At 31.7% G+C, this 26,029-nt stretch overlaps 1 protein-coding gene across 1 annotated transcript in view; it reads left to right on the forward strand.

The window, feature by feature from the left end:
• Tk (Tachykinin) overlaps window positions 1–23,679 on the forward strand; it is a 186,175-nt gene extending 162,496 nt beyond the window's left edge. Inside the window, exons 2-3 of the mRNA XM_088223671.1 lie at window positions 18,199–19,388; window positions 23,557–23,679. Coding sequence (XP_088079797.1) covers window positions 18,200–19,388; window positions 23,557–23,594 — 1,227 coding nt within the window. The 5' untranslated portion in view covers window position 18,199 and the 3' untranslated portion in view covers window positions 23,595–23,679. The remainder of the gene's footprint in view (window positions 1–18,198; window positions 19,389–23,556) is intronic.
• The last annotated feature ends 2,350 nt before the right edge of the window (window positions 23,680–26,029 follow it).

The raw sequence follows: 26,029 nt of genomic DNA on the forward strand, positions 1-26,029 counted from the left end.
ATGTTTGTAGAAAAGGCTGAATTCCAACCGCTGCGCTGGGCAGTTATCAAGATTGACATTTAAAACGACAGAGAAAAATGACATTTTTGAGAAAAGAATCGCAATTCACGGTAATTATGGCCACCCTGTCGTAAAATTTGCAAAATAAATAACAAATCGTTAAAAAGCATTTGCATAAATAATAAATGGCTTATTTATAGTGCCTTTTTAGCGGAAATATCACCTCAAGGGCACTTACCAATTACGAACTTATATGTAAAGCTCGCCATAATGTTTATACAAGAAACTGCATAAAAACTTGCGCAAGATCTTGTACAGTTTCAAAAAAAGTTTCAGAAAAGGTGCACACAAGGTTTGTGTGAACTTTTTACTAATTATTAAAACTAACTGTTCTGTTTTTTGTAGGCATGATGTTAAACTACTAGATGTAGGTTCTGCAGTGCAGATGAGGAAACACCTATGCACATTATATGTGAATGTGATGCTGTTCATCATAAAAGGAGCCTCATCCTCCGGGGACCACTGGTTAAACATGAGGATATTAAAGAGCTCGCCCCCTACCGAATAGCCCGATACTTTACGGATCTGAGCTTGGAAGGGGAGATTTCGCAAAATGTAAACTCTCGCCTTCCAGACAGTACTCAGGCTCTTTATAGACCTGGGCTTGGAGGGGGAGATTCGGTCAAATTTAAACTCTCGCCTTCCACACAGTAGCCAGGATCTTTATCGACCTGGGCTTAGAGAGCGCAAACTATTCACGGGGACCCGTCACAATAGATCTTATAAGGTCGCAGTGACGTCAGAAGCTTGATAAGAACTGACTTCCACCTTTAAGAATAAGAATTAGAATAAGGCATGATATTGTCAATTACTTTTATCACAAAACGATTTGCTCCATCGTTTACATCACACGCAGATGTTTCATTATTCTAATTTTCTTTTTGATGCTCAATTCATATTTTTTCTTTTCCGCAATTTTGTTTTCTATCTTTTAATGCATGTTTTTCAACATCAGCCCTCGAAAAAATTCAATGAAAATATATGGTTTTGATTTACAGAATGATACACCACTACATATTATTTTCCTGTTTTAAATTTATTCTGAACTTGTATTGCAACGTTGGGTAGGTATTTGAACACAGTTTTTCTGTCATTGTCTTGTATATGCCGCCTCAATATTGTACGAAAAGGACAACTGCACGTTGGACTGATTATGCCTATCTATAATCGACAATATCGAGGTTTCGTTGTCCCGTTTTCCGCACCTTAAAATTAATATTTTTTTAAGATAAAGTATCAGAATGAAGTTTTCAGTGTTAGCATCTTTTCCGTTTTTTTAAAATTATTTATAGTTTTTGTTTACCATGCGTTTGAAGACGGTGAATAAAACTGGGCACTTTTTTGGGTTGATTTTTGTTTTTTTGGGATGGTTTTAACTCCTATAAGAAGCGATTCATCAAAAAAGAATATATTAATTAAAAAACGCCAAGGGTCAATATCTAAAGTGTAAAAAAATCACTGCAGTAGTGGCATAAATCTAGGGAGAAAATAAGGAAATACGTTTGTATGAAGAAAAAATAGACCGCGTTTGATCTTAATGTGTTTTATGTGAATATTCTTTAAAAAAATAGCATAAATATATATTTTTTGTCCTACGAAACGTTTTTTCCCGTTTATTATTCGTAATGTTCTCTAAAAAGCATTTCTCGATTATAATCATGGAGCAAAGTGTACAATTTCTGAATTATTAATACAAGGGACATATCACGTTCGCTGTCTCTGTCCACCCTTCACAATAGGGACAGATTAACCCTTTAAAGGGAAATAAAAATAGTTATAATATAACAATACAAAATGTCCGCTTTGTGGTCTAATAATCAGAATATTTGCCTACCATACAACAGGTCTCAAGTTCTGTTTCCGACGTGGTTAACATGATTATAAGGGTGTTTTTACATTACAATATTTCACAGTACCTAGACTGGTACCTAAAACGTAAGACTAATCGCCCTACTTTCAAGTCACAGCTGATTATTCCCCCGATACTCACACAATAGTTAGAGTAGATAGCAGAAACATACATTTTGCAATAAGTATGAGCCTTGTACATAATAAGCAAGGAATAAAATAAGCAACTCTCACCTAAAAAAAAAAACTCGCCACGAAAATTGTATTGAGTCGGAGCACAAACTAAGAAAGAAATCTCATCTAAGATGGTTTCATTCTTTTTTCAAAGATTTTAATATCGATTTGCTCTTAAAGGGTTAAGTCCTTTTGGGATTTTCTAACATGAAACCATTTGAAATTTAAATTGTTTCCTGAATTAACAATAATTACGTGTTTGATCGCTGTAACTAGGATGTACATCAGTGATGGCGAACCTATGACTGGCGGCTCAGTCAGTGACCGACGCAGGCTTTTTTAATGACCCACGTGTTGATTTTTACAAACTGTTTTTTCCTAATGACGCCACAGACTTAGTGACTCACGAACTAGTACAAAAAAAATTAACAAATTTTACCAACTTCTGAAAAAGGTTCGCCATCTCTGATGTTTATGATACAATATGAGTTAATTATTGTGTACGCACGCAATGATTTCTGTAAAATAATTAAATATGATTTATATTTTCCGATTATTTTGCGTAATAATTTTCCTCGTGTTATATAGCTACCAAAATCAAAAAAATATACCTTAATTAAGAGGAAAGTCATTGCAAAATATTCTGGGCCCAAGGAATTATAAGTCTTGGATTGTAAGTTATGAGCTCGTATTCTTAGTCGGAAAATGGTAGAAAATCTTGTGCTTGATCCGACCTAAATAATGTTATATTTCTTTTACGATTATTTCAATTTCATTGATACCGAAACTGCATAGGTTAAGTAACTTTTATGAAACGGCTGCAGACATTCTGTCCAATTCTTTACTATCTTATAAGTCCACAATATCAAGTTTATTTGTAGCTGCTCGTAAAACTATTATTCACAATTCAATTCCATAAATTAAAAAAATACTTACTTGTTTATTTTTATTACCTTATACTTGTTTTTTATGTTTACTATGATATCAAATTGCATTGTAGTATTGGCAAATACGCATTTCGTATATACATATTTTTATTTCTTCTTTTTTCGCGATAGTATATGCTTGCTTGTTTATTAATTTAACTTAAATTTGTCTTTTTTGCTTACCGTTACACTTTATTTATTGTGTTTGCTTTACAGAATTTATTTCATAAGCTTATATCTTTGAATTTTTTGTTTATATGCTCACTGTTTCTTGCATGCCTTTGTTATTGTTGTTTTTTTTAACTTTTTATTATATCCTTTCTAACTAATTTCGCCTATTTTTTCTGTATATTCTGTATTATTTAGTATGTTAGCATGTATTTTTTATTTTTTATTTTTTGTAAATGCCTTTTAGGCGTTAATGAACAAAATAAATTAATTAATTAATTTAGGTTCTGGAAGAAACAAAACTCTGATAGGATACATGTTATTATAAGGTAACACCAACGGGCACTGATTATAATAAAAAATGTTTGATCTTTTTGGAAGAACAGTTTACAAAAAAAGGAAAAGAAGATTATGAATTTACTAGGTATGGGGTGACCACTATAATGGAATATCGCTTAATGGGCTATAACAATTAATTAAAGTGACATTATTTTTCAAAGCCTTCCTAATGTAAAATACTTATTTTATTTTTATATTTTGTATATGTCTTCATAAAAAATATGATTCGAATTGATTTGGTGATTTGCAAATTCGAAAAGTTATGCCCAAGTTCATTTATAATTTAGTAGACAATATTGCTACACCAAAATAAATATGAGAGTGCTCGCGTGGACCGCTTCTGCTAATACCAATATTTATTTCACTTAAACTAAACTAGTAAAAAGGTTCTGGAAAAGGTTTCTGTCCCTATTAAGTTGTTCCTTGAAAAATACTCCTATACGATCAGATCAATTACTTTAATCTGGTTATCTCCTGGAACTCGATTGCCGGGTGGAATTGAAAGAAAGTATTGAGGTCTACCGGAAAAATAATCATTTTAAAATGTCAATTTGAACATCACATGAGAACTTCTTTATAATAGTACTAGCGGACCCGATAGACGTTGTTTTGTCCGAACGATGGTTTGCCTGCTATTAGCTTGGAAAAAGACTTTCCATTGATAAGTAAGTATCTAGGTACTTGTTTGTGATTAAATTCAAAAACTAAAAATTGGCAATATAAAAAAAATATTGAATTAAGGTAGGTACTTGTTTATGGTTGAATTCCAAAACAATTTTTTTTTTTTTTTCGAAAATGCCATTCTTTTTGCAAAAGTCAAACTCCGGTCGTCTCATTAACAAAGGGGTGTACTTACATAGGAATACGATTTAAAAAATGTATTGAATTTAATATTGTTATCAAAAATCCAATAAAATGAAATAAATGGGTGGAAATTATAAGGAATTTAAGGTAAGAATCTGATTGAGATCCACCAAAAACAAATGCTGTATGTAAACATTCAAAAACAAACTTTTTTATGTACAAAAAAACAATATCTTTCCATTTTTTTGCAAATGCATTCTCCTCAAATGCAACCCTGGGAGATCGATGAATAAAACGTTTATGCTTCTAACTTCTTTTTTACATATTCGATTGAAGATTTTAATATCTACGAACACGCCCAGCGCAAAGATCTATATTTCTCTGAAAACCGTACGTAAATCGGTTAAGCAGTTTAGGAGGTATACGGTGACATCATACGTACCGAGGAATTATATATATAAAGATATTACGTTTTATACCATTCAAAACTATTACTGATTTGTTTTTTAGGTATTTTTTTCAATACTTTATACTTAATAAGTTAGATAAAAATATCATAAACATTTGTCGGTGTATTTCTATCCTATTGTTTTTTTACTAACGAGCGCTTTCGCCTCAGCGGGCATCTTTAGGACTGGTTCCAATTTATAGCATGAAAGATTATATAATAAATCTGTGTTGATAAGGTCAAAGGAGTTTAGTCAACGAATATACTATGATATATTCGTTGACTTATCTCTCTTTACCTTATCAACACAGAAATAATCCCTGACAAAACATTTTTTTTAAACAGGTACAAACGTTACTACATTTCTGTTTTTTAATAATTTTTTTTTTGCATTTTGTAAGTAAAGATAATTTGAACGTAGTTATGCAAAAAGCAGCCAGCCCACCACTCCGAATTGATGTTATCGGGTGCAAGAAGATCAACTCTATGTTCTGCTAAAAACAGTCCGGCCGCTAGCATACAAAAAACTGTATTAATCGCCTTCTGAAAATGTTGTTGATCACGAAAACGGCATTTCTCAATTTGCAGAAAACACCACCTACAGCATCAAAAAAATCTCACAGTACTATTAATATCATTATAACTGGTCAAATACGTAATGAGATTTTTATTTGTTATATAAAAAAACGTGTATTCCTTGTTTATCTTTTGTTAAAGTCAAAAACATTCAAGCTGTTGTGTAAATTTTAGTATTAACTCATTTCACAAAAGTGCTATTTTCTCAGATTCACTTTTTTATGGCTGGCTGCTTTCTGCATAACTACGTTCATTAGTAAGTTAAGATAATTTATGTAAAACATCTCTAGAATATTTTTTATATATAGAAACCAAAATCAAACAGAAAACATCATCAAAACGTCAAGGAAGATGTCAGTAACGATGAAACCAGGACAATGGTGAAAATTATAAATAAAACTGTAAGTAATAAGAGTAAATTAAGTATTTTAATATTATAAGCAAAAATCCATAAAAAATTGTCAAAACAAAAGCTTAATTTACATATCTATATTATTTATCTATAAATATTAGGAAAGTTTCGACGTACTAAATTGGTGCAACTAAATTTCCTCATTTTTTTTTCAACGGCTTATGCATTTAACAAAGTATTAAAAATATAAAAACAAAATACAAAACATTTGTGTTTATAGAAACAATAAAAAAACATTTTCAGTGTCAAATATACAGAAAAATAACAATGGCTTTTAAGCCATAACAATTAAAATTTAACTTCTAACCCATTGTTATTAAAATTCATCAAAATTATAGCAATATTATAATTTCTCATTTGAGGATCTTTATCTTTTCGTTATGTAAATCCAAAATTTAAGTTTCTCATTAATTTATTCAAAAGGTGATAAGATCTTATAATTTCTACAAAATTTAAATTTGAGAAAATATTTTCATTTCGTTTTTTCAAAGCGAATTTAATTTATCGGTAATCTGCATAATTTTACAACACAATTTCTAATAAGCTGTTTTTGTTTCTCAAACTCCTTTCAGTCGATAGCTAAATGTTAAAAGTATTTAATCTTTTACGATAAAGCGGTAAAAATATTTTTATTTTATTTTATTTTAGTACCTACGGCAAAATCCCTCCCTAATAAATTTCCCTTTTATATCAAATATCTTTAATATATTAATTAGTCTGTCCTTTATAAAAAATATAAAAGAATTAATTAGACCTTAATATGGAATTTAATTGCGAAATACGATTATTTTAAAATTGTCTATCATAAAGACGTAGAAAAAGCCAGACCTAAGATAGAACTGGATTAAAAGAAGAACTGTATTAACGAGACTGTCTTTTATAAAAACAAAATACAGAGCTTGACAGACCCTAAGGTGGAATCTGATTGGAAAATCTTTGACTGCATTAAAGATTATCTTTTATAAAAATAAGATGGAGTTAGCCAGACTTTTAAGATGCAATTTGACTGGAAGATTTTTAACTATACGAATTATTAAGAATGTTTTTTATAAAAATAAAAGACAGAATTAGCCAGACTAAGATAGCATTGGATTGGGAAATCTTTAACTACGAGTATATTATTGAAATTGTCCTTCATAAAAATAAAAGACAGAATTAGCCAGACTAAGATAGCATTGGATTGGGACATCTTTAACTACGAGTATATTATTAAAATTGTCCTTTATAAAAATAAAAGACAGAATTAGCCAGACTAAGATAGCATTGGATTGGGAAATCTTTAACTATATTAATAAGATTGTCCTTCATAAAAATAAAAGACAGAATTAGCCAGACTAAGATAGCATTGGATTGGGAAATCTTTAACTACGAGTACATTAATAAGATTGTCCTTTATAAAAATAAAAGACAGAATTAGCCCGACTAAGATAGCATTGGATTGGGACATCTTTAACTACGAGTATATTATTAAAATTGTCCTTTATAAAAATAAAAGACAGAATTAGCCAGACTAAGATAGCATTGGATTGGGAAATCTTTAACTATATTAATAAGATTGTCCTTCATAAAAATAAAAGACAGAATTAGCCAGACTAAGATAGCATTGGATTGGGAAATCTTTAACTACGAGTACATTAATAAGATTGTCCTTTATAAAAATAAAAGACAGAATTAGCCCGACTAAGATAGCATTGGATTGGGAAATCTTTAACTATATTAATAAGATTGTCCTTCATAAAAATAAAAGACAGAATTAGCTTGACCCTAAGATGGAATTGGATTGGAAGATTTTCGTATATATTAACAAGACTACCCTTTAGTAAAAATAAAAGACATAACTAGCCAGACCCTAACGTGGAATTTTATTGGAAGCATTTTGAGAGCTAATTGATGTTCAAATATATTTATAATCACAAATATTTCAGTGTACAAATCAATTACGTCTTCGGTATTGTAAATCTTTTAACTTATATATTCACTTCTTTAAAAGATTCTTCGTCCCTGATAAAATATCTATGAATATTAATAAATCTCTTAAGAAGGTTTAATCCATAATATCCCTACAAATATTAGTACATACTTACTAAAAATATTGTTAAAAACAGTAATTTTATGTCATTTCATAAAATAACCATTATGTTTTTATAAGTTTTTGTCATTTTTTTTATTTAATCGCTAATGATATTTGTGATCGGTTGCGGTCCCGTGGTTGTGACTCGGACTCTTAATCGGGAGGTTTAAAGCCCGCTCTGCCACAGTTAGTTTTATATTTTCTGACACAGTTACTTACGATTGAAAAAACATTACATTATCAAAACAAAATGCCGATAATTTAACTATTGTACAATGCCAGTACTCTTAAATGGGTGCGAATCTTGGCACCTTACTAAAACAATTGAAAATCTGTATTTTTGTCCATCTGCCTGTTGTTAAACCTATGGCGTTTTCCAATACTGAAAAATATTAATTAGTTTGGTTATTAAATTAACATATATTTTTGAATACCATGATACACAAATGTAATAAATTTAAAGCTTTGAATTAGATAAGAACTCTCGTGGGTCTAGGAAAAAATCCATTAATTATGCGGAAAATAAACCCGAAATTTTAATACCTTGATATCACCATAAACCGTTAAAAAAGTTTTAGTTGAAAAACTGTGGCATTATGCTGTATCTAATTCGTTTCGTAAATTCATTCGTATCGTATTAGAGGGAACGAGAGCGACATATGGTTTTGATTGCGTTAGAATGAGATGGATATGTGACGAATGAACGAACTTACGAAACGAAATTGTGACAGAATAAGCCTGCTGTTTCATTAAAATGGACTAAATGGTTTGTTTGAAAAAAGGAAAGATAAATAATCCATTTTGTCTATTTTTATGATAACGTAACAATTTCTTAATTTTTCTTTTTTTCGTCACCTTTTTTGGTGAGCCACATATATAAACTTTAGAATCAGATATGATTTTTTTACGTAGACTTTTAATTAAATAATTTTAATTTGTTAAAACCTTAGAGTATATACATCTGTTAAAACTAACTGCGAGAAGAAAAAATATAAACTTATTACATTTAATTAAGACTAACTTTAAACACGTTTTTTTTACGTGTTGTCTGGAATTATGTCAAAACAAAATGCCGATTATTCAACTCTTGTATAATGCCAGTACTCCTATATGGGTGCGAATCATGGCACCTTACCAAAGCTCAGAACACCAAACTTCTGAGTTTTGAGAGTAAGTACTAAGTAGAAGAATGTTTGGCATAATGTGGATCGATTCAACAACTAACGCAGCAGCCTCCTGTATCGAGCGTCTTAAGGATGCAGCGGTGGACCTGGCTTGGATGCCTCGGGAGAACCTAAACCCAAGTTGCCTGTTCTTTAAACCTGCGGGCTCACGCAGCCCTGGAAGGCCGTCGATGATGATCTTTCTATCGTATTTGGCGGAACTAAGGGGCGCTGGATCGAAGTGCGAGGATCCGAGAGTTCTGGTTGGCAATAGGGTCTCCTAGAGACAACTGATGATGTCCACATGCTCCGCTTAGAAGTGGACGTGGAAAAGAAGATCGCTTGCGTGATATTAGGGAGAAATTCGTTAATCAATTAGTTTTGCCGTTTAACAATAAGTAGTCTGTAACGATTTCCGGTTCCTCAACTATCGCTATGCAAAAAAAACTAATGTCTGTTATATATTAACATATTACAACAAAGATGATGAACATTTAAAAGAAGTTAATATAGAAGTCTAGGCATCTACTGGGCTTATGACCTGTCAATGGCTGGTTTAAGTGGCCACTTTACACACGGTGTAACATTCACCATTCTGCCCATATTTGAACATGTATATTCCTTCAGTCTTTTCATCTGTTGATGTTTGTGAACAGGATCTGTAGATGCCTAGACTTCTATATTACCTTCTCTTAAATGTTCTTTATCTCTGATGTAATATGTTAATATAAACAGCTCCCCAGGGAGTTGAATCCAGTCCTTGTCTACAAAAATTAGGACAAACTGAAAATATTGTAAATGTCCGTTAGTCTACGGCAACGTAGCATTGTTTTTCCTTACAATATTTTTTTTTTCCTTTAAGAGTTTTTCCGGGGGAGTGGTATTGTTTTTGTGTAAAAAGTAGCCTGTGACACTTGTCAGCTCTCCAGCTACTCCTATGCCAAAAATCACATCGTTCGGTCACTCCGTTGCGACGTGTAAGAAATACAAATAAACAGACAAGCACACTTTCGCATTGTTAATATTAGTATGGATTTTAAATTTTACACGGGACTGCCTAAAATGCTCCCATTAATTTCAAAGTACCTGGACAAATGGCTCGTCAAATGTCTCAGTTTAGTTGCAACAATTCGCGAACAGTTTATATGGATCATAGATGTCTACGCTATTTTACAAAATTATCAGAGTAAAAATAGTAATGGTACTTTCGTTTTCCTCAATGTTATAATGTATTTGTTCCCAATACAGCATAGTTAATAAAATGATGATGTTAACAACATTTTTGCATTCAATTGTTTATATAAATATGTTAAAAGTTCAACTCCCACATTCATGACACTTGTTTCAGAAATTTGCATCTTTTTACAAACTTTAAGTAGGAAAAAAAGTCTCATTTTGAAACTTAAATTGGTTTGTAAAATAATTTTACCTCCACAAAACAGGTGCCGAGTTCTTTTGTTAGAGGCCATCTCGTGTAATCAGCTTAAAATAACGTCAAAGAATTGTCAGAAAAGTAAAGCCATAGCGGAACAATAAGAAACACAAATAATAAAATGGTCGTGTTTCAATTCACATAATTTTATTTGGAACCTTAGGTACTTGCGTATCGTTTTATGTGGAATTGTTCTGTAATATATATCTTTACATACCTATACCCTTTTTCAAATAAATTTAAAACCCTTTCTTTGTATGCCTCAAAGAAAATTCTGTAAGGAAAATTAATTTCAAAATTTTGAATTTTACCACGCTGTGTCCGAGCACTAATTTTACAACAAAATGGCTAACGCTTGCCATTTTATACTCACATATTGGTTCGAGGTCACAACCGGAGTTCGTCAAGGTTGCGTCCTTGCACCGTTCCTTTTTATAATCCTCATGGACTTCATCCTAAGGAAGTAAATTCCACTAGATCGAAGAATATCCATCTCCTTCTTCTAAAAACTATGCGACCTAGAGTATGCCGATGATACGGTTATAATTGACGGTTCAGTCACGTGTCTTCAGGCCACTGATAGCCTAATTAGATACTTCACATTGGGTTTAAAAAACAAGATTGCATAAACCCATGTACTGTGTAACACTTCATGCCTTGATGCCCAAAATCCCCTGACTGTCAAACCAGTCATCGAAAAGGTTGAGAGTTTCAAATACCTGGGGGTATATATTACGGAAAATGGCAGCTTTTAAAAAGAACTGAGAGTGCGGCTAGACATAGCAGGCGCCACATTCAACAGTATAAAAGCTGTCTGAAGATCGAATATTTACTCAGTGAAAACCAAATCCCGCCTATATAACGCCTGCATAACACCTATTCTCCTCTATGGATGAAAATCGTGGCACCTCACTGGGGTTCAAAACAGCAAAATACTGAATTTTGAGAATAAGTGTCTCAGAAGAATCTTGGGTGTGCAGTGGTTGGACTTTGTGTGGAATAAAGTAATAAGAGAACAGACGCAGCAAGCTCTGGTGATAACTGTCATCAAGCAGAGGCGTTATGGTTGGCTTGGCCATGTACTGCGGATGCCTCCTGAGAGCAATAACCACGCTAGCCTTCTTTACAAAGTATCAGATTCTCGACGTCCTGGACGTCCACTGCTGTAAGGAATAAAAAGAAAAGAGAGAAGAGATTAAGGAAGAGAATGAAGTTGTTTCTTCAGACGGGGTTTTTTTTAAAATAAGAAATGTATTTATTTATAAACCCTTACGGATTACATTCATTAAATAAATTTTTTTTTTATTTTTTACATTTACTTTCTATTAATAGTGATAATATTTTTTACATCTTTTGTTTTGTTATGTCTGGTAGTTTATTGTATGATTTCAGTCCCTAGTTTATTAGTCTCGATTGTCCTTATCTTTTTTCTATTTTTTCATTTATACATATTATAATATTACATACATTTTTGTACACTTTACCCAGCTAACAAGGGTACATACCCCGTTCCAAGCTAGGCAACTACATTTTAATACTTGATAATTATTTACAAATTAAAAGGAAGAACCGACAAATAAAATATAAACTTACTAGTACACATATATTGATACATGCACATGTTTATACTTATTCATACACACGTACATACACATACACACATATACATACACATACTCATGCGCATACACATACATACATACATTCAATATAAAAAATTTAATTAATAAATACGAAACTTAATGATGGGTAAATGTCTCCATTTATGTGTGTAACCACTACCGTTTTCAATATATACTGTTGGATAATATTAAGTACTCTGATTTTTTTAACAGCAAGTCACATGGATAACTAAATGGTTTTTTTAAAAATTACTCGTATTTAAGTGGACACTTTACACGCTGTGTATTTTTTACTTCAATGCGTATATTTATATATTTCAATTTCCCCTTTTAAAAAATACCCTATTTTTTAAACATCAATTTTCTCTCTCAAACTGTCAATTATTGTGTATTTTTCTATTTTATTTTATCATTTTATTCAAAGTGCTACGAGGAATTCTTTCATCCCTCTTTTATGTATAATGAAACATTTTACTTTTCTAGCTGTGTCACGAAGGCAACGGTAAACGTATCGTTGGGTTTTTAAAAAACCCAAATATGGTATTCAACGCACGACTCCATTGTTTATTTACTACCCCCGTATGAGATAAAGGGTGCTATTTTGTTTTTCATACAAACCACTATGAGGAAAGTGTTTTTACTTAAACCGTTTTAGATTTATCACGCACACACAACATGTTTAACAGTACGACAAAGATATCCAGATGTGATATAAAAAAATAAAAAAAACAAATGGATAAATTAAGTTAATCATTATATTCCCACTTTTTTATTTTTTAGAACATATGCCAGAATGGCGAGGTATAAAATTAATCCAAAGCATCATTGTACTTATTTGAAGCCACTCAAGCAGAAAACCAGTAAATTAAATTAATAATTGGGGCATTCCATGTAAAGTGAGAATATTACGGAAATATTGTATTTTCGTTTATCACAATTAATTTAACAAAAACATACAGCTAAACGTCTTTATTTCATAAATCTTTATAACAATATTTTTTTTAATAATTACTTTTTTATTTATGTTTAAAGCATTAACTTTGTAGTCAAACATTTTAACTCATTTTAGTAAATATTATAATATAACCACTTACCGATTTTTTTAGTCTACCGGTTTCGAGACGTACCCGTCTTTTCATCAGGACACTTACTAAACCAATATGATAATACTAAAATACATGTTATTTACTAAAGTGCATGTTAAGACATGGTGGTGTTCGCATCTATATAAATTTGCATGGTCTGATGTATTTTTGGAAATACTATATATATCCTACGGTGATGGTGAAGGTGGGGGTGTATTTTAGTATTTGCATGTTGGTGTAGTGAGTGTCCTGACGAAGAGACGGATACGTCTCGAAACCGGTAGACTAAAAAAGTCGGTGAGTGGTTATATACTAATATTTACTAACATTAGTTATTTACTTTTTTGTCTACGAAAACTATTATTTCACACAGAGTTATTATTCAATAAATATTTTTTTTACTCGGTATCTCAAAGCCCTGTCCTACCAAAAATTTATTTTTATTTATTCTACTTTTATTAGACTGCTATTTTATCAAAACTCAAGTGTTCAATATTATGTATTTTACAACAGCAAAAAATCTTATTAATATTAAGTACTTGGCTTAAATTCATCTTAAAAGCACAAACTAATTAACCGGGGGCTGAAATTATACAATAAACTATCAGACAAAACTAAACAAAAAAAATAGACAACCTGTACAAAAGATGTTCAAATTATTATCATAAACAATAGAATCTAGGTTGGAAAAAATATTTTGTTAAATGCATGTAATCCGTAAGGGTTTATAAATAAATTTAAAATAAATAAATAGTAGACTTTTGGAATTTCCTAGTAACCTACCAATCACATTTATTCCAATAATAATTACACATACGAGTAGCATATTCATTAGTTTTTGAAAACTGTACAGTAAAAAGTTTTTTTATTTTGTTTTTATAAAAATATTTACTATTGCATGAATTCCGATGACATAGTTAGAGCTTAAAGTTAATCAAATTCTGGAATCAAATGTCCCACCAGTTACAATGGAATACCCAAGTTCAACAAAAAAATACGTTTAGTGGGTCTATATGTGGCACGATAATTTATTAAACTTAACAATTCAGGGCAATTTAAAATTTAAATCATTGATAAACCAATAATTTGAACCGGGATGTGGTCGCGTGGTAGTATTGTAAACTCACGGGCCAAGGGTCCGAGGTTTAAATCCCACTCTACCACAATTCTAGCACAAGTTATTAACGACCTTTAGGAAATGATAAGAACTCGAGTATTTCTCTTTTAAAACGAAAAAAAATTGTTGGTAAAAGATTTTTTATTGTGAAAAAAGGGCTTCTTGTAGTTATTTTAAACGCCGATTTTAATGCTAAATATTAAATCAACAATATGTTGAGTATGTCTACACGATTTTATATAAGGTGGCGCAAAAGTCATCGCCCTATCGGGAGATGCCATAATTTTTGCAAATGGCGGCAAATGTAAGTTCTGCTTTAAAATTTGTGAATTAAACAGATACAAAATACACGTATATTTTTTTGCGGAATAATTCGTCGGTGGTGTTGGCGCAGCGTGAATTTAGGCGCAGATTTCCCGGTCGTCCGACACCAACTGGATAAGAACTACGGCGTTTAGCCGCTCGCCTAAAAGTGTATGGGACAACATGAGATGCTGCCAAGTCTGGCCGACCCCGGAGCAGCCGTTCTGCTGAGAATATTCCGGCTGTGGCTGAAGATGTCGCAGAGGATCCAGGAGTATCGACCAGACGACGTGCCAAGTAATTGACCATCAATCGGCACGGCGGTCTATACAGAGAATTTCGGGATTGGAGAACATATGGTTGCAACAAGATGGATCAACGGCTCATACTGCACACAATATTCTTAGGGCTGTATTTCCGGGTCGCTTAGACTCTCGTTTTAGTGATTTGCACTGGCCGGCAAGATTACCCGATTTATCCGTTCTTGACTTTTTTGTGGGTTTTTTTTAAGTCAAGAGCCTATGTTAATAAGTCTCAGACTTTTGAAGCCCTCAAAGAGAATGTCCGTCTAGAATGCAAGAACCTAGCGCCGGAAGTTCTAGAGAGAATGAAGGAAAGTGCCACAAATCGGGCCCATTTGGTCATCAATTTTGGCGGCGACCCATTGGCCGATATCATTTTCTAGACTTTGTGGGAAAAAAAGTTGAGATATCAAATAAACACAATACAAAAGCAGAATCAACATTTTTTATTCATAAAAAAAAATTCAGTCAAAAAACATCGGGTGATAACTCTTGCGCCATCTTGAATTATGAAAAAAACAAATAAACCAACAGCTAAAGCTAGGGTTTCCTAGGACAGCGGTGGCCGTATTTTAACGGCCGTAGTGAACGGTGATGCAGTGGACAGCCGTCGTAAAGGTGACTAGAGTGTGGTTTTCTAGGAAAACGGTGTTATCAACACCATTTAACACCGTTTTCCTAGGAAACCACTCTCTAATCACCTTTACGATGGCTGTCCACTGCATCACCGTTCACTACGGCCGTTAAAATACGGGCACCGCTGTCCTAGGAAACCCTAGCTTAAGTCATAAGTCCTGTGCATATTGACGGTGCTGAACATGCTTTCGGTCAAGCAAATAGTAATTTTAAATACGTTAGTACTAATGTTCTAATTAAAAAGTCTTTTGTTACCGGAATACATGACTAATATTAAGCGTCACAACAAAATTCATTGCTGTCCTACAAAGGGAGGTAAATGTTACTGACTCCCAAAAACAAGAATCAAGGCAAGTCAATACAAGCTGTACCATTAAGAACTAAAGATGTTTCATGAGTTGCTGAAAAGGATACTGGGTCTATTACATCATTTTATGGAATTGCGATGGTTTTGGTTTAAAAACAAATCCTTATTGGTAGATTAATTTTTAAAAAAGTGATTTCATGACAACTTTTTAAAATATTTTAATAGAAAATTATGTACTTATAAGTTAGTAGAGTAATAACTGGTTGTTAATTATATTCCATATCTATCAAAATAAAAACATTACATTATGTTAATGTCTCGTATTCCAATTACAAGTCATACCTTCTGAGGAACGGATGACAAAACAGACATACCAAGGATACAAGGACAACAAAATAAAATAATTAAACTAACATACAACTTACACTTTCTGACCCCTACAGCTTTACTGTATGAAAAAGCACACCAGTTTGACATAAAATACTTGAAGAAAATTGAGATTGTTAAAAGCGTACACAAAATTGCAACATACAGACAGTGACAAAACATAAACCAAAAATGCTGACATACACAAATATAATACCAGACAACAACACTACAGCATTAAAAACGTAATGACAATCGTAGGATAGTCACAAATACTATACTATGGACTTAAACACTAATATGACTTGCGTCACCACTTTAAATTATACTGAAAAATTATACTGGAGACTAATTTAAAATCAACCTGAAGTTAATGAATTTTTGCTCCTACAATAAATAATGGACAGTTATAATATTTTTGTGTAACATAAGAAAGAAAAAATAAGATATTCGGTAAAAGATATTTTTTTTTTGTTATAGTAATTAAAAAAGGAAATAAAAAATATTTTAAAAAACACAAAAATTACATTTGTTACATGACTAGACCTTATAAGATTTCTTATGTGACCCTAAGGGGTTTTTAAAAAAAATAAACATTTTGTTTTATATAATATGAAATTACAAATAAGCCGATTAACGAATCGACTTCCATTTTCCTATTTAATTTTTTTTCTCCATCTCAGTTGTTATACTCGTATTACAGAAAATGTAGAGCGAATAGTTTCCACGTTTAAATAAGAATGAATGTTAAAATCTCAAATGATTGAAAACTGAAATGAAAAAAACGACGTTTTCATGATGCCAAAGATACGAAGATACGAGTACATTATGAGAAAATATCAAAAACAAGTGTATTCCCAAAGGGGTAAAGAAAACGTTCAATATTACTCTCGTGAGCTTAAAAAAAGCAGGAGTTAGAACAATGCTAGATCATGTACGTTTGTATATACATATGTAGGTTGTGTGGAGGCTCTTTGAATATAATGCATATCCGTTTCATTCAGATATTCGGAAGAATGGGAAACTATTCGTTTGGCGAATGGTACAGTAATGCTAAAAGCTTCATCGATTCCTAAAGTTTGTAGCATTCAGGTAACATTTCAAAAATACTTTCAGGAATATGCGCTCTATAATGACACGTGAGACGGATCGAGGATTGAACAAACTTTTTCTCAAATAAATCACTAAGTGGTAACTTTTCTGAATGCGTTTGCTCTATTTACAAATCGCAGTATTTGTTTTCCTGAGTAAAATTTCTTAAAAATTTTTAACCTTTATAAAAACCCGACCTTTTTAGGTCTCTTGAACTAATCAAATGCACGTACATTATTTAATGAAAATATTAGAGACTTTACAGTTATATTCGGATACAGAAAGTTTATAAATTGCATATGTCTAATAACATTTAATATGATGGTTTATTTTTAAGTAAAATGCAATTCTATCTTTTCATTCCATTATTAAATAAATATACGTAATATCGAGGCTATACTGACAGAATACATTTAGTCAGCAGTCTATATATTTAAAATATTTTTTAATATTGGCGCAAGATGTTGATTTTAAATGTTATGCTATATCTAGAATAAAGATAACTCTTTCAAAGCTTTAAAGAAAAAATCTAATAAAAGAGAATTGTGGGAGAAATAATGCGTTGAAAGAATAAAAAAGCTTTAAATGCGATTACCTCCGAACTTGTTTTTATGACTTATTGCATTATGTCAGTAAAGCTTTGATATGTCAAAAATATGCATTGAAATAATATTTTTTAAAAAAGAGAAATACTTATTATTTACTCAAATATTTAAATTTTTAGACCATTTCCTAAAAGTCGTAAATTACTTTTGCTGGAAAAATAGAAATTGAGTTGTGGTAGAGTGGGATTTGAACCTGGGACCTTTGGTCCGTGAGTTCACAATACTACCTCGGGACCACGACCCGGTTCAAACTTTCATGCAATTCAATGATTTTTTTTGCAATGTATGGCTTATTCATTTACGAGATGCAACTTATTAAATTGATATTTTTTCATCTTACAGAATGAACAAGTCTACAATATGGCTGGTCATCGGAGTGGCGCTCATATCCTCATTTTGTCAAGGAGACAAGGCGAACAAGAGACTTCCTCTCGGGTTTCAAGGCATGAGAGGAAGGAAAAACGTCGACTTTCCATCCCTAGATGACAGCTACCAATCCCAAATGGAACTTGACGACTTATCATATCCTTCCATTCCCTACTTCGATGACTTGATAAGGTACGCGAGAATACCTGATTCCTGGATCACGGCGAACAACTACTACGGTCAACGAAACATACCTTCAACACTTAAAAGAGCTCCCATGGGATTCTTAGGAATGCGTGGAAAAAAAGATAACATAATGACCGCCCCGCCTTACACGTACGCGATAAACGATAACTCTGCGATTGATGAATATGAAAAAAGGGGATTAAAAGGATTCCAAGGAATGAGAGGTAAAAAACAATACGAATATCTAAAAAATTACTTTAACAAACGCAAATCTCTCGGATTCCTCGGTATGAGAGGTAAAAAATTATCCGACTACCCTCTTGGTTCATTCAATGATCTAGAAAAGTATCTTCAAGAAAATGGATCTGCGAGTGATAACTACAGCAATGAAAATTCCGTTAAAAATGCTGCTTTTGATGGTGCAAGAGACAAACGAGAATTCGATTATCTAAATAGTATAGAGGAGTTTAAACGAGCTCCGTCCGGATTTCAAGGTATGAGGGGAAAAAAAGATGTCAGCGCAGAACTGCATACCGAAATTGAAGCTCCCAAAGAAACCGGTGTAAATCAAAACCAAATAAATGGCAATGCACTCGGAATGCAAGAAGTAGTAAGCGATGATATTGCTCCTCCTTCAAACGGGCAAATATTTCCTTTTGAAGCCTTCGGGTTGAACAGAGAAATGTCTAACAATCTGGGTAACTTCGTAAGCGCGAAGGAAAGGCGTTCTCCGAACTACGGATTTTACGGAGTTCGAGGAAAGAAACAACCCTCCTTTTCCACATTTTACGGCATGAGGGGAAAGAAAGTACCTTATGGTTTTCCATTCCGAGGAAAGTTTGTGGGTGTGCGTGGAAAGAAATCGGACAATCTGCAACACCTCGCCGAGCGTCTTTCTTGGACAGATGATGAAGGATTTCAAAAGCGAAGGGGACCTAGTGGATTTTTCGGAATGAGAGGAAAGAAGACTATTACTCCAGGTAAGAAAAAATACTTTGAATATTTTACATGATATTATGTTTTGAAAATTAAAGTTTTACAAAAAATATTCTACAACCAATACGTATGTAATGATGTACCAATACATTTTATAATACTACCGAAAGCTAAAAATATGTCTCTTCAGAAACCACTTGTATTACAAGTTCAAAAACCATTTATTTTACAAGGAACAAATTCCTTGTTGAAAACAAAAGAATCGACATAAATGAGAAAAGAAGTGCTTTTTTGATAATTTAAAAACTATTTTTAAATTATCAAATACCGTGTAATGAGGAAGTTCAGTGGTTAAAAAAAAATTAATTCGGTGAGATTTTCTGACATTAGTAACCCAGTACCTGTCAAAACGTTCTAAACGTTGAAAAACGTGGCTACCCGGAAATTGAAAATCTCTCGACGTGACGTTTCAAAGTAAGCCGTTCATTTTTATTCAGACCATTTTAATTATTTTTTTCATGCATTTTTGAGAAACTTCGCTGTACAATAAAATACTCTACTTTTTAATTTTTTACCGCGTACTTTTCATATTCAATTTCCTGTACCACTGCACTTCCTCATTATGACATGCTCTCAACAACAAGACACGAATGAATCAAACACTTTACCTATCTATTGACATTATGTATGAATAGCTTTGGTGTCCTCCTCAAAAGCGAAAAATTGTTTTTAATTAACTATGGTGTGTGGGTGAACTTTTATCTTTCAACAGTCACTCGCCACGTGTTTTTAATAGGACAAAAAAAGATAGTATTGCGTCGAGATACTATGATATATGTATATATCAGTGGCTAATGGTGAATTTATTTATAGGTAAGCTATAAAAAATATCATATATTTGTACCTACATAGGAGGTACATAATATAATGTAAGTAATATATACTACAAATTGATATGTTTCTGTTTTTCTGTGTGATACAACTACTCTCATCCATAAAATCAACTCAAACGATGTAACTTCGTGATATAGATATATTATCCATTACTTTAAAATATAATTTATTTAAAAATAAATAAACAATTCCACTATGAATTCAGTCAATATTAGGTATTCAATTGAAATGTCCACTGGCCAAATTGTTCTAGTAATTAATAGTGCTAAAAACGGCCGCGTGGAGTACTATATGTCTTGCAATATGACGCATGAAAGTAATTATGGTCTTTTGTCAAAAGTACCATCTCAAAAAAAATTGTCCTTAAGAAACATTGTTTGAAATACTGCTTACCAAATAAAGAATCTTCAAATAATTTGTGTAATCTGCAGGTTTAATCTAGGAGAAAAAATCCGCACTGGGGTTAGTACATTCAAAATATAGTATACTTATTTGTATGAAAAAATAAGCTGGAATAATCAGCTATTTTTTTGGCTCACCGCAGTCGCTGGCGCGCTTTATTGAAATTTATATTTATATTAAGATAAAAATACAAACGGCAGAAATGACTTAAAATAAATGTCAATTATTTATTTGTTTTTCGGTAAATAAAGTTATGATAAAACATTATTATAGTTAGTCAAATATAATGGTAAGCTGCGCATAATCGCTTCTATACACGGTTCGCCCCTGGTTTATTTACATAACGAAATATTTATGTACGTAGTAAGATTTCACCGAAAGCGCAAAGGTCACTGCCGCGCAGTGCTTGGAATAAACACCAAGTCGACTTTATTGTTACATTTCAAGATGAAAGTGATAGCTCAAACAACTTGCATCAACAATAAATGACATCATAGTTAGTAAAATAACGATTCCGACCAGCTGGTTTGAAAGTAAAGTTAGGACTTCATAGTGGAGCAACCTTTAAATTAAAAAATAAAAACTAGAGTACGTACTAAATTTGAAAAAAACAACAATAAAACTCAATGCTACCCCAATGCCTTTTTGTTAGTAAAGATACATACATTTCAATACATATAAAAATTAAGGTTCCGTATGTCTGTGGCCGCAAATCTCGGAACACAATTGATGAATTGACTTAAAAATGTTACAAAACATTTAATTTTAGCAGAAGAGTGTTTCTATATACTTTTTATTCGGATATTTTAATGGAAACGGAACATTTTATGCGTTTTAAATTGACTCATAATTTGTCATACTTGACAAGTATTAAATAACAGCTCTACACAGTGCTGCCATTTTATCAATTTTAACCAAAGTTATACAAATTTTAATTTGTTAGTAGGGTCGCAGTGAGTCACATCTTGCTGGAGGATGTGATTCTATAAAATGCTGCGAACGCCCGGTTGCATTCCACCGGCAACACTACTGACTAGTCCAACTCGTTAGCGTCCACGTCGCAAACCCTGGGCAATGGGGATCACACTCATAACAATGTAATAATCACAGCAGATAACGAGAGGACAAAAGGCGAGTTTTTGGCGCCTCAAAACCAAAACCAATCAGCTAAGAGAAGTTAACCCCTACAGAAAATCTACCAGAGAAGGCAACGGGAAACCACTCTGGTCATCTTTTCCCAGGAATCACCAGTACATTAATAAGCAGTAATCCTTGATGCAAAATGTAAAATTATCCCAGGACAGATACATATGCTTTCGCTATAGTGATTGTCAACGTCGGGGGGACCCGGAAAGGCACTAGAAGAAAAAGAAGATAAAAATTTATTTCCACTATAATCCATATAGTTATATAAAAATTTAGGTTCTGTATGTTTGTGGCCGCAAATCTCGGAAAGTGATCGATGGATTGACTCAATTTTTTACTATTTTTATTTACTTCTCTAATAATTAATCAGGCAAACCCACAGCGAAGCGTGGCTGGGTTCAGCTATATATTTATAAAAACTTTAAAAGAAGTTAAACTCTATTTTTTCAAAAGTAAAAATTATGTTTACGTTGACTTTTTAATAAAAATTGCGAAATGGGCTGCATTAAAAAAGTAAGCAAAAGCATCCCATCAAAAAAAAAATCGTTTTAAGAAAAATAAATAAATTATTACTTAGATACGTGGGGTTACGATTATAATTTGCGTGGATATTATTTGACCTAATCCGTTGATCCGTGTTAAAATTTTGCGGGGAAATAAATGATGCGTTGCGCGGAGATGGAAAATGCGGAATCAAACAGTATGGCACGGCACATTCACTATAGTTATTTGCAAAATATAAAGATGAATGTGGCGGAACGGCGGTCAGATGATGTAAAAATGTTCAGATGCGGGCAGATAAAATTATTAACATGCGGTAGTTGGCAGAAATTATCAAGAAGAGAAAAAAGTGTGTTATTTTTTATGTTGGTTACTATGGATATGGAAAATTGTTCCCATAGCAACCGTAGCTACCCATGACCATAGAGACTAGGAGAATAACAAACATTGAACTTTGGGAGATCACAGGATGGGTAGGATAGGTGGACCTTTGTCCACCGGCGGTCCATCCAGCCACAAACCACTCAATCCTATCAACTGCTCGCGCAACCATTACGAGTATATTAAAAATTAACGGAATTACATATCTACCTCGGTATTACGATGCCGGCTCTACCGACAGGTAGATACATGTTTTCGAGAAGATATAGCTATCGATGAAAAAAAAAGGTAACATAGCACCTTACGGCGCATGCGCATTATACGAGTATCATATTATTCAAGTACATCAAATGATCTTACGCATGCGCTGTAACTACCTCGATTTTTTAATTCTTTCAGCTAAACGATGCTGTTACTGTTGTCTTAACTGTCATCTGCGCTCAATGTCAAATCAAAATTTATTTATAAATAGGCTTTTGTAATAAAAAGCAGCCACTTTAAAACGATTTTAATTTTTCAAATATCAAATGCACAAAGTTCTCACTTAAACATGATTTATGACACATTCAGTGCGTAGATATGTGTACCGCGGGGTACAGGTGCCCCCGATTGCTGTATATGTACTTACCTCAAAACTCGAAAGTAAGAGTCGATAGTGCATCTTTGTAATCGGTCGGGAGAATTAATCTATATCATAGGGAAGGTATGACTTTTGTATCTTGCGTTTGTAATCGCCCCCCATGAACGCGGTTCTGACGTCAATATATGTCATTTTTGCGTACGCGTATTAAATTTTATGTAAAATATATGTTATTATAAAACAAAGCACATAGAAAATTAAGAATTTTTTAAAACTTGGAATAATTTTAACTTTTCTCTTTTTTTCAGGGGACGAGATCGACTTGATCGAAGATGGAAACAAATAAACTTCACTATATTTTCATGCCAAACTAAAGCAATCGATGTTTCTAAAGCAGCGATATCTGAATTCAACAATTATTCCTTATAAAATTAAATTAAGAAAACTCATAACTTATTATTGTTAAAAAATATACCGATAAATTTCATTTTCAAATCAAACCTGTAGCCTAATAAACTAAATTAAATTTCATTTTGTATTAAAAACATTAATATTATATATTTAAACCATGTTCTTAAAATCTGTAACTTCGGTCTAAAGGGGCCAATGTCGTAAATCACAACATTTCGGCTAAACAATTTTGTACCGTTATAATAAACTGTCTGTGGCATTTCAAACTATTTTTTTTTTAAAAGCAGCATTACATATATTTATATATATGTTTAATATATGTGTATTTTTTCATTTACATCAACCCTCTAAAAAATATTGCCAAGAAAAAAATTTATCTGACATTGTCCCTTTTAGACCCAGGACGCATAAATATGTAATGTCCACATAAATTTCATAACATTGTCAATTTAAATTTAAGATTAGCGTAGTTATAAAACTTTTTGGGGCGTTTATTTTTAATGTAATTTAGAGAGATTACACAAATATTATTTTTTTATCTTTTATATTGTGATATTTTATTTAAACCAGCTCCGGTTTATTTATTTAAAATAACGTACTTTTTAAAACGTATATTTTTAACAAATAAAATAAGTTTCGTTAGTGTTTTGAACAAACAAAATCTTAAAATTTTCCTAAAATGAAAATTAATGAAAAAATAAATATTCTGTAAACATCAAACTATGGAATGCAAATAATGTATTATTTGTCATTTATATTTGAAGCTCTAACTTTGTGGTTATTCATTACAATCAAATAAATACAAAACAACTTTTTTTATCCAAATTTTTTTCTACCCTTCGGTTTCAATGCTACATAAGCTTCTTTATCAAGGTATAACTAACTAACGAATCTTAGTCTATTTTATTTTAACAGTGTTTACTAAAAATTACATCGAAACATATGGAGCTAATAAGTCAAGTCTTTTTATCATGTTGTTCTTGTTAGCATGGGAAGTGCGAAGTGAGATAGATACGATCTTTAAAACTAGACAGGAGTAGACTAAAGAAAAATATTGTTTATTAAGTTATTTAGATATTTTTTTTTATTATGAATCGCTTTTTTAATTTCTTAAATTTCCAAGATTTAAATAGTTTATTTTCAACATAAAGAACTTTCAATCCAGTGTCTTTATTAAAATAATGATAACACGGTTTGCGAATCAAAAAAAATCAAACGAAATAGTATAAGTATCATTAGTTAATTATACCTTGATTCATTTTCACATGTTTTTCATTGCAAGTATGTGCTTTAATATTTTAGCCAATAAACGCCGTATTTTGGCACTAAACTGAACTGAAGAAGCTAGAAAGAAAAGTGGTTAAAAACCATAGATGTTTTTTATTTTTTCGTTTTTTAAATAAACAAATAAAGTATTTTAGAAATGTGTTTCTTTCATTCGTATTTAATACACTGTTAAAATAAATTATAAATTTTCAATTTTTTTATTAATATTTGTTTTGATTGTTTTAACGTTAATATTTTATAAGGGGGAGATGTAAACCATCATCGCTCTTCTGCCAGTTTTCTATCAACCTCAACGCTTGAGTTTACTTACTGTGGTTGAAAATTTAATTATCGAAAAAGTAATAACTGGAAATACACAAACGAAAAAAAAGAGTATGTAAATATACAAATGTGAAATGTTTGAATAAGAGATTGTTTGTATTTTTTTGTTGTGTATATACATTTATCGTTTTTATACATAACGTGCATTTTACTACCATTATTTTTTACATTTACATTCGTCCAACAAATAATTATTATTTATTGACAAAAAAAAATGTGAATTATTGCGCACGTTATGTAAGGTTTTCATTTTATTCAAGTTAAACAGACTAGGATAAAATTGCTTTATAATAATAGAAACAGTTTTTTTAGAATAAGTAGTGATAAGATAAAATATTTTTAAAATGTGAGTTATTTTATTGTGTTGTTTCTTAATGTTTATAAATATATATACTCGCGAATGCATGCTAATGCACCCATGGATGAAAACATTCTAATTATTTTAACATTTTATATGATTTTTCGATGAAATAATTTTTGAATAAAAATTTATTTGTTTTTATTTGATTTTATTCATATTTGTAATTATGTTAGTAATTTAAAATAAAACTTGGTCGGAAGTTCGTTCAAAACACATGCGAAGAATTTGACTAGCGCATTTGAGTATATTATAGCGCCGAGATAACAAACGTGTGAAAATATATATATATTTTTTAATTCACTGGATTTTTTAAATAAAAAGGCATAATTTTATGTTTTATTTATAATTTATGTTCACGCTAAGTAAAAAAAAGAAATTGAGCAACACTCACAAAAAATAGA

Source organism: Micrasema longulum, unplaced genomic scaffold (genome assembly GCF_059751315.1).
Source record: "Micrasema longulum isolate JH-2025_06_02 unplaced genomic scaffold, ASM5975131v1 h1tg000248l, whole genome shotgun sequence".
Lineage (NCBI taxonomy): Eukaryota > Metazoa > Arthropoda > Insecta > Trichoptera > Brachycentridae > Micrasema > Micrasema longulum.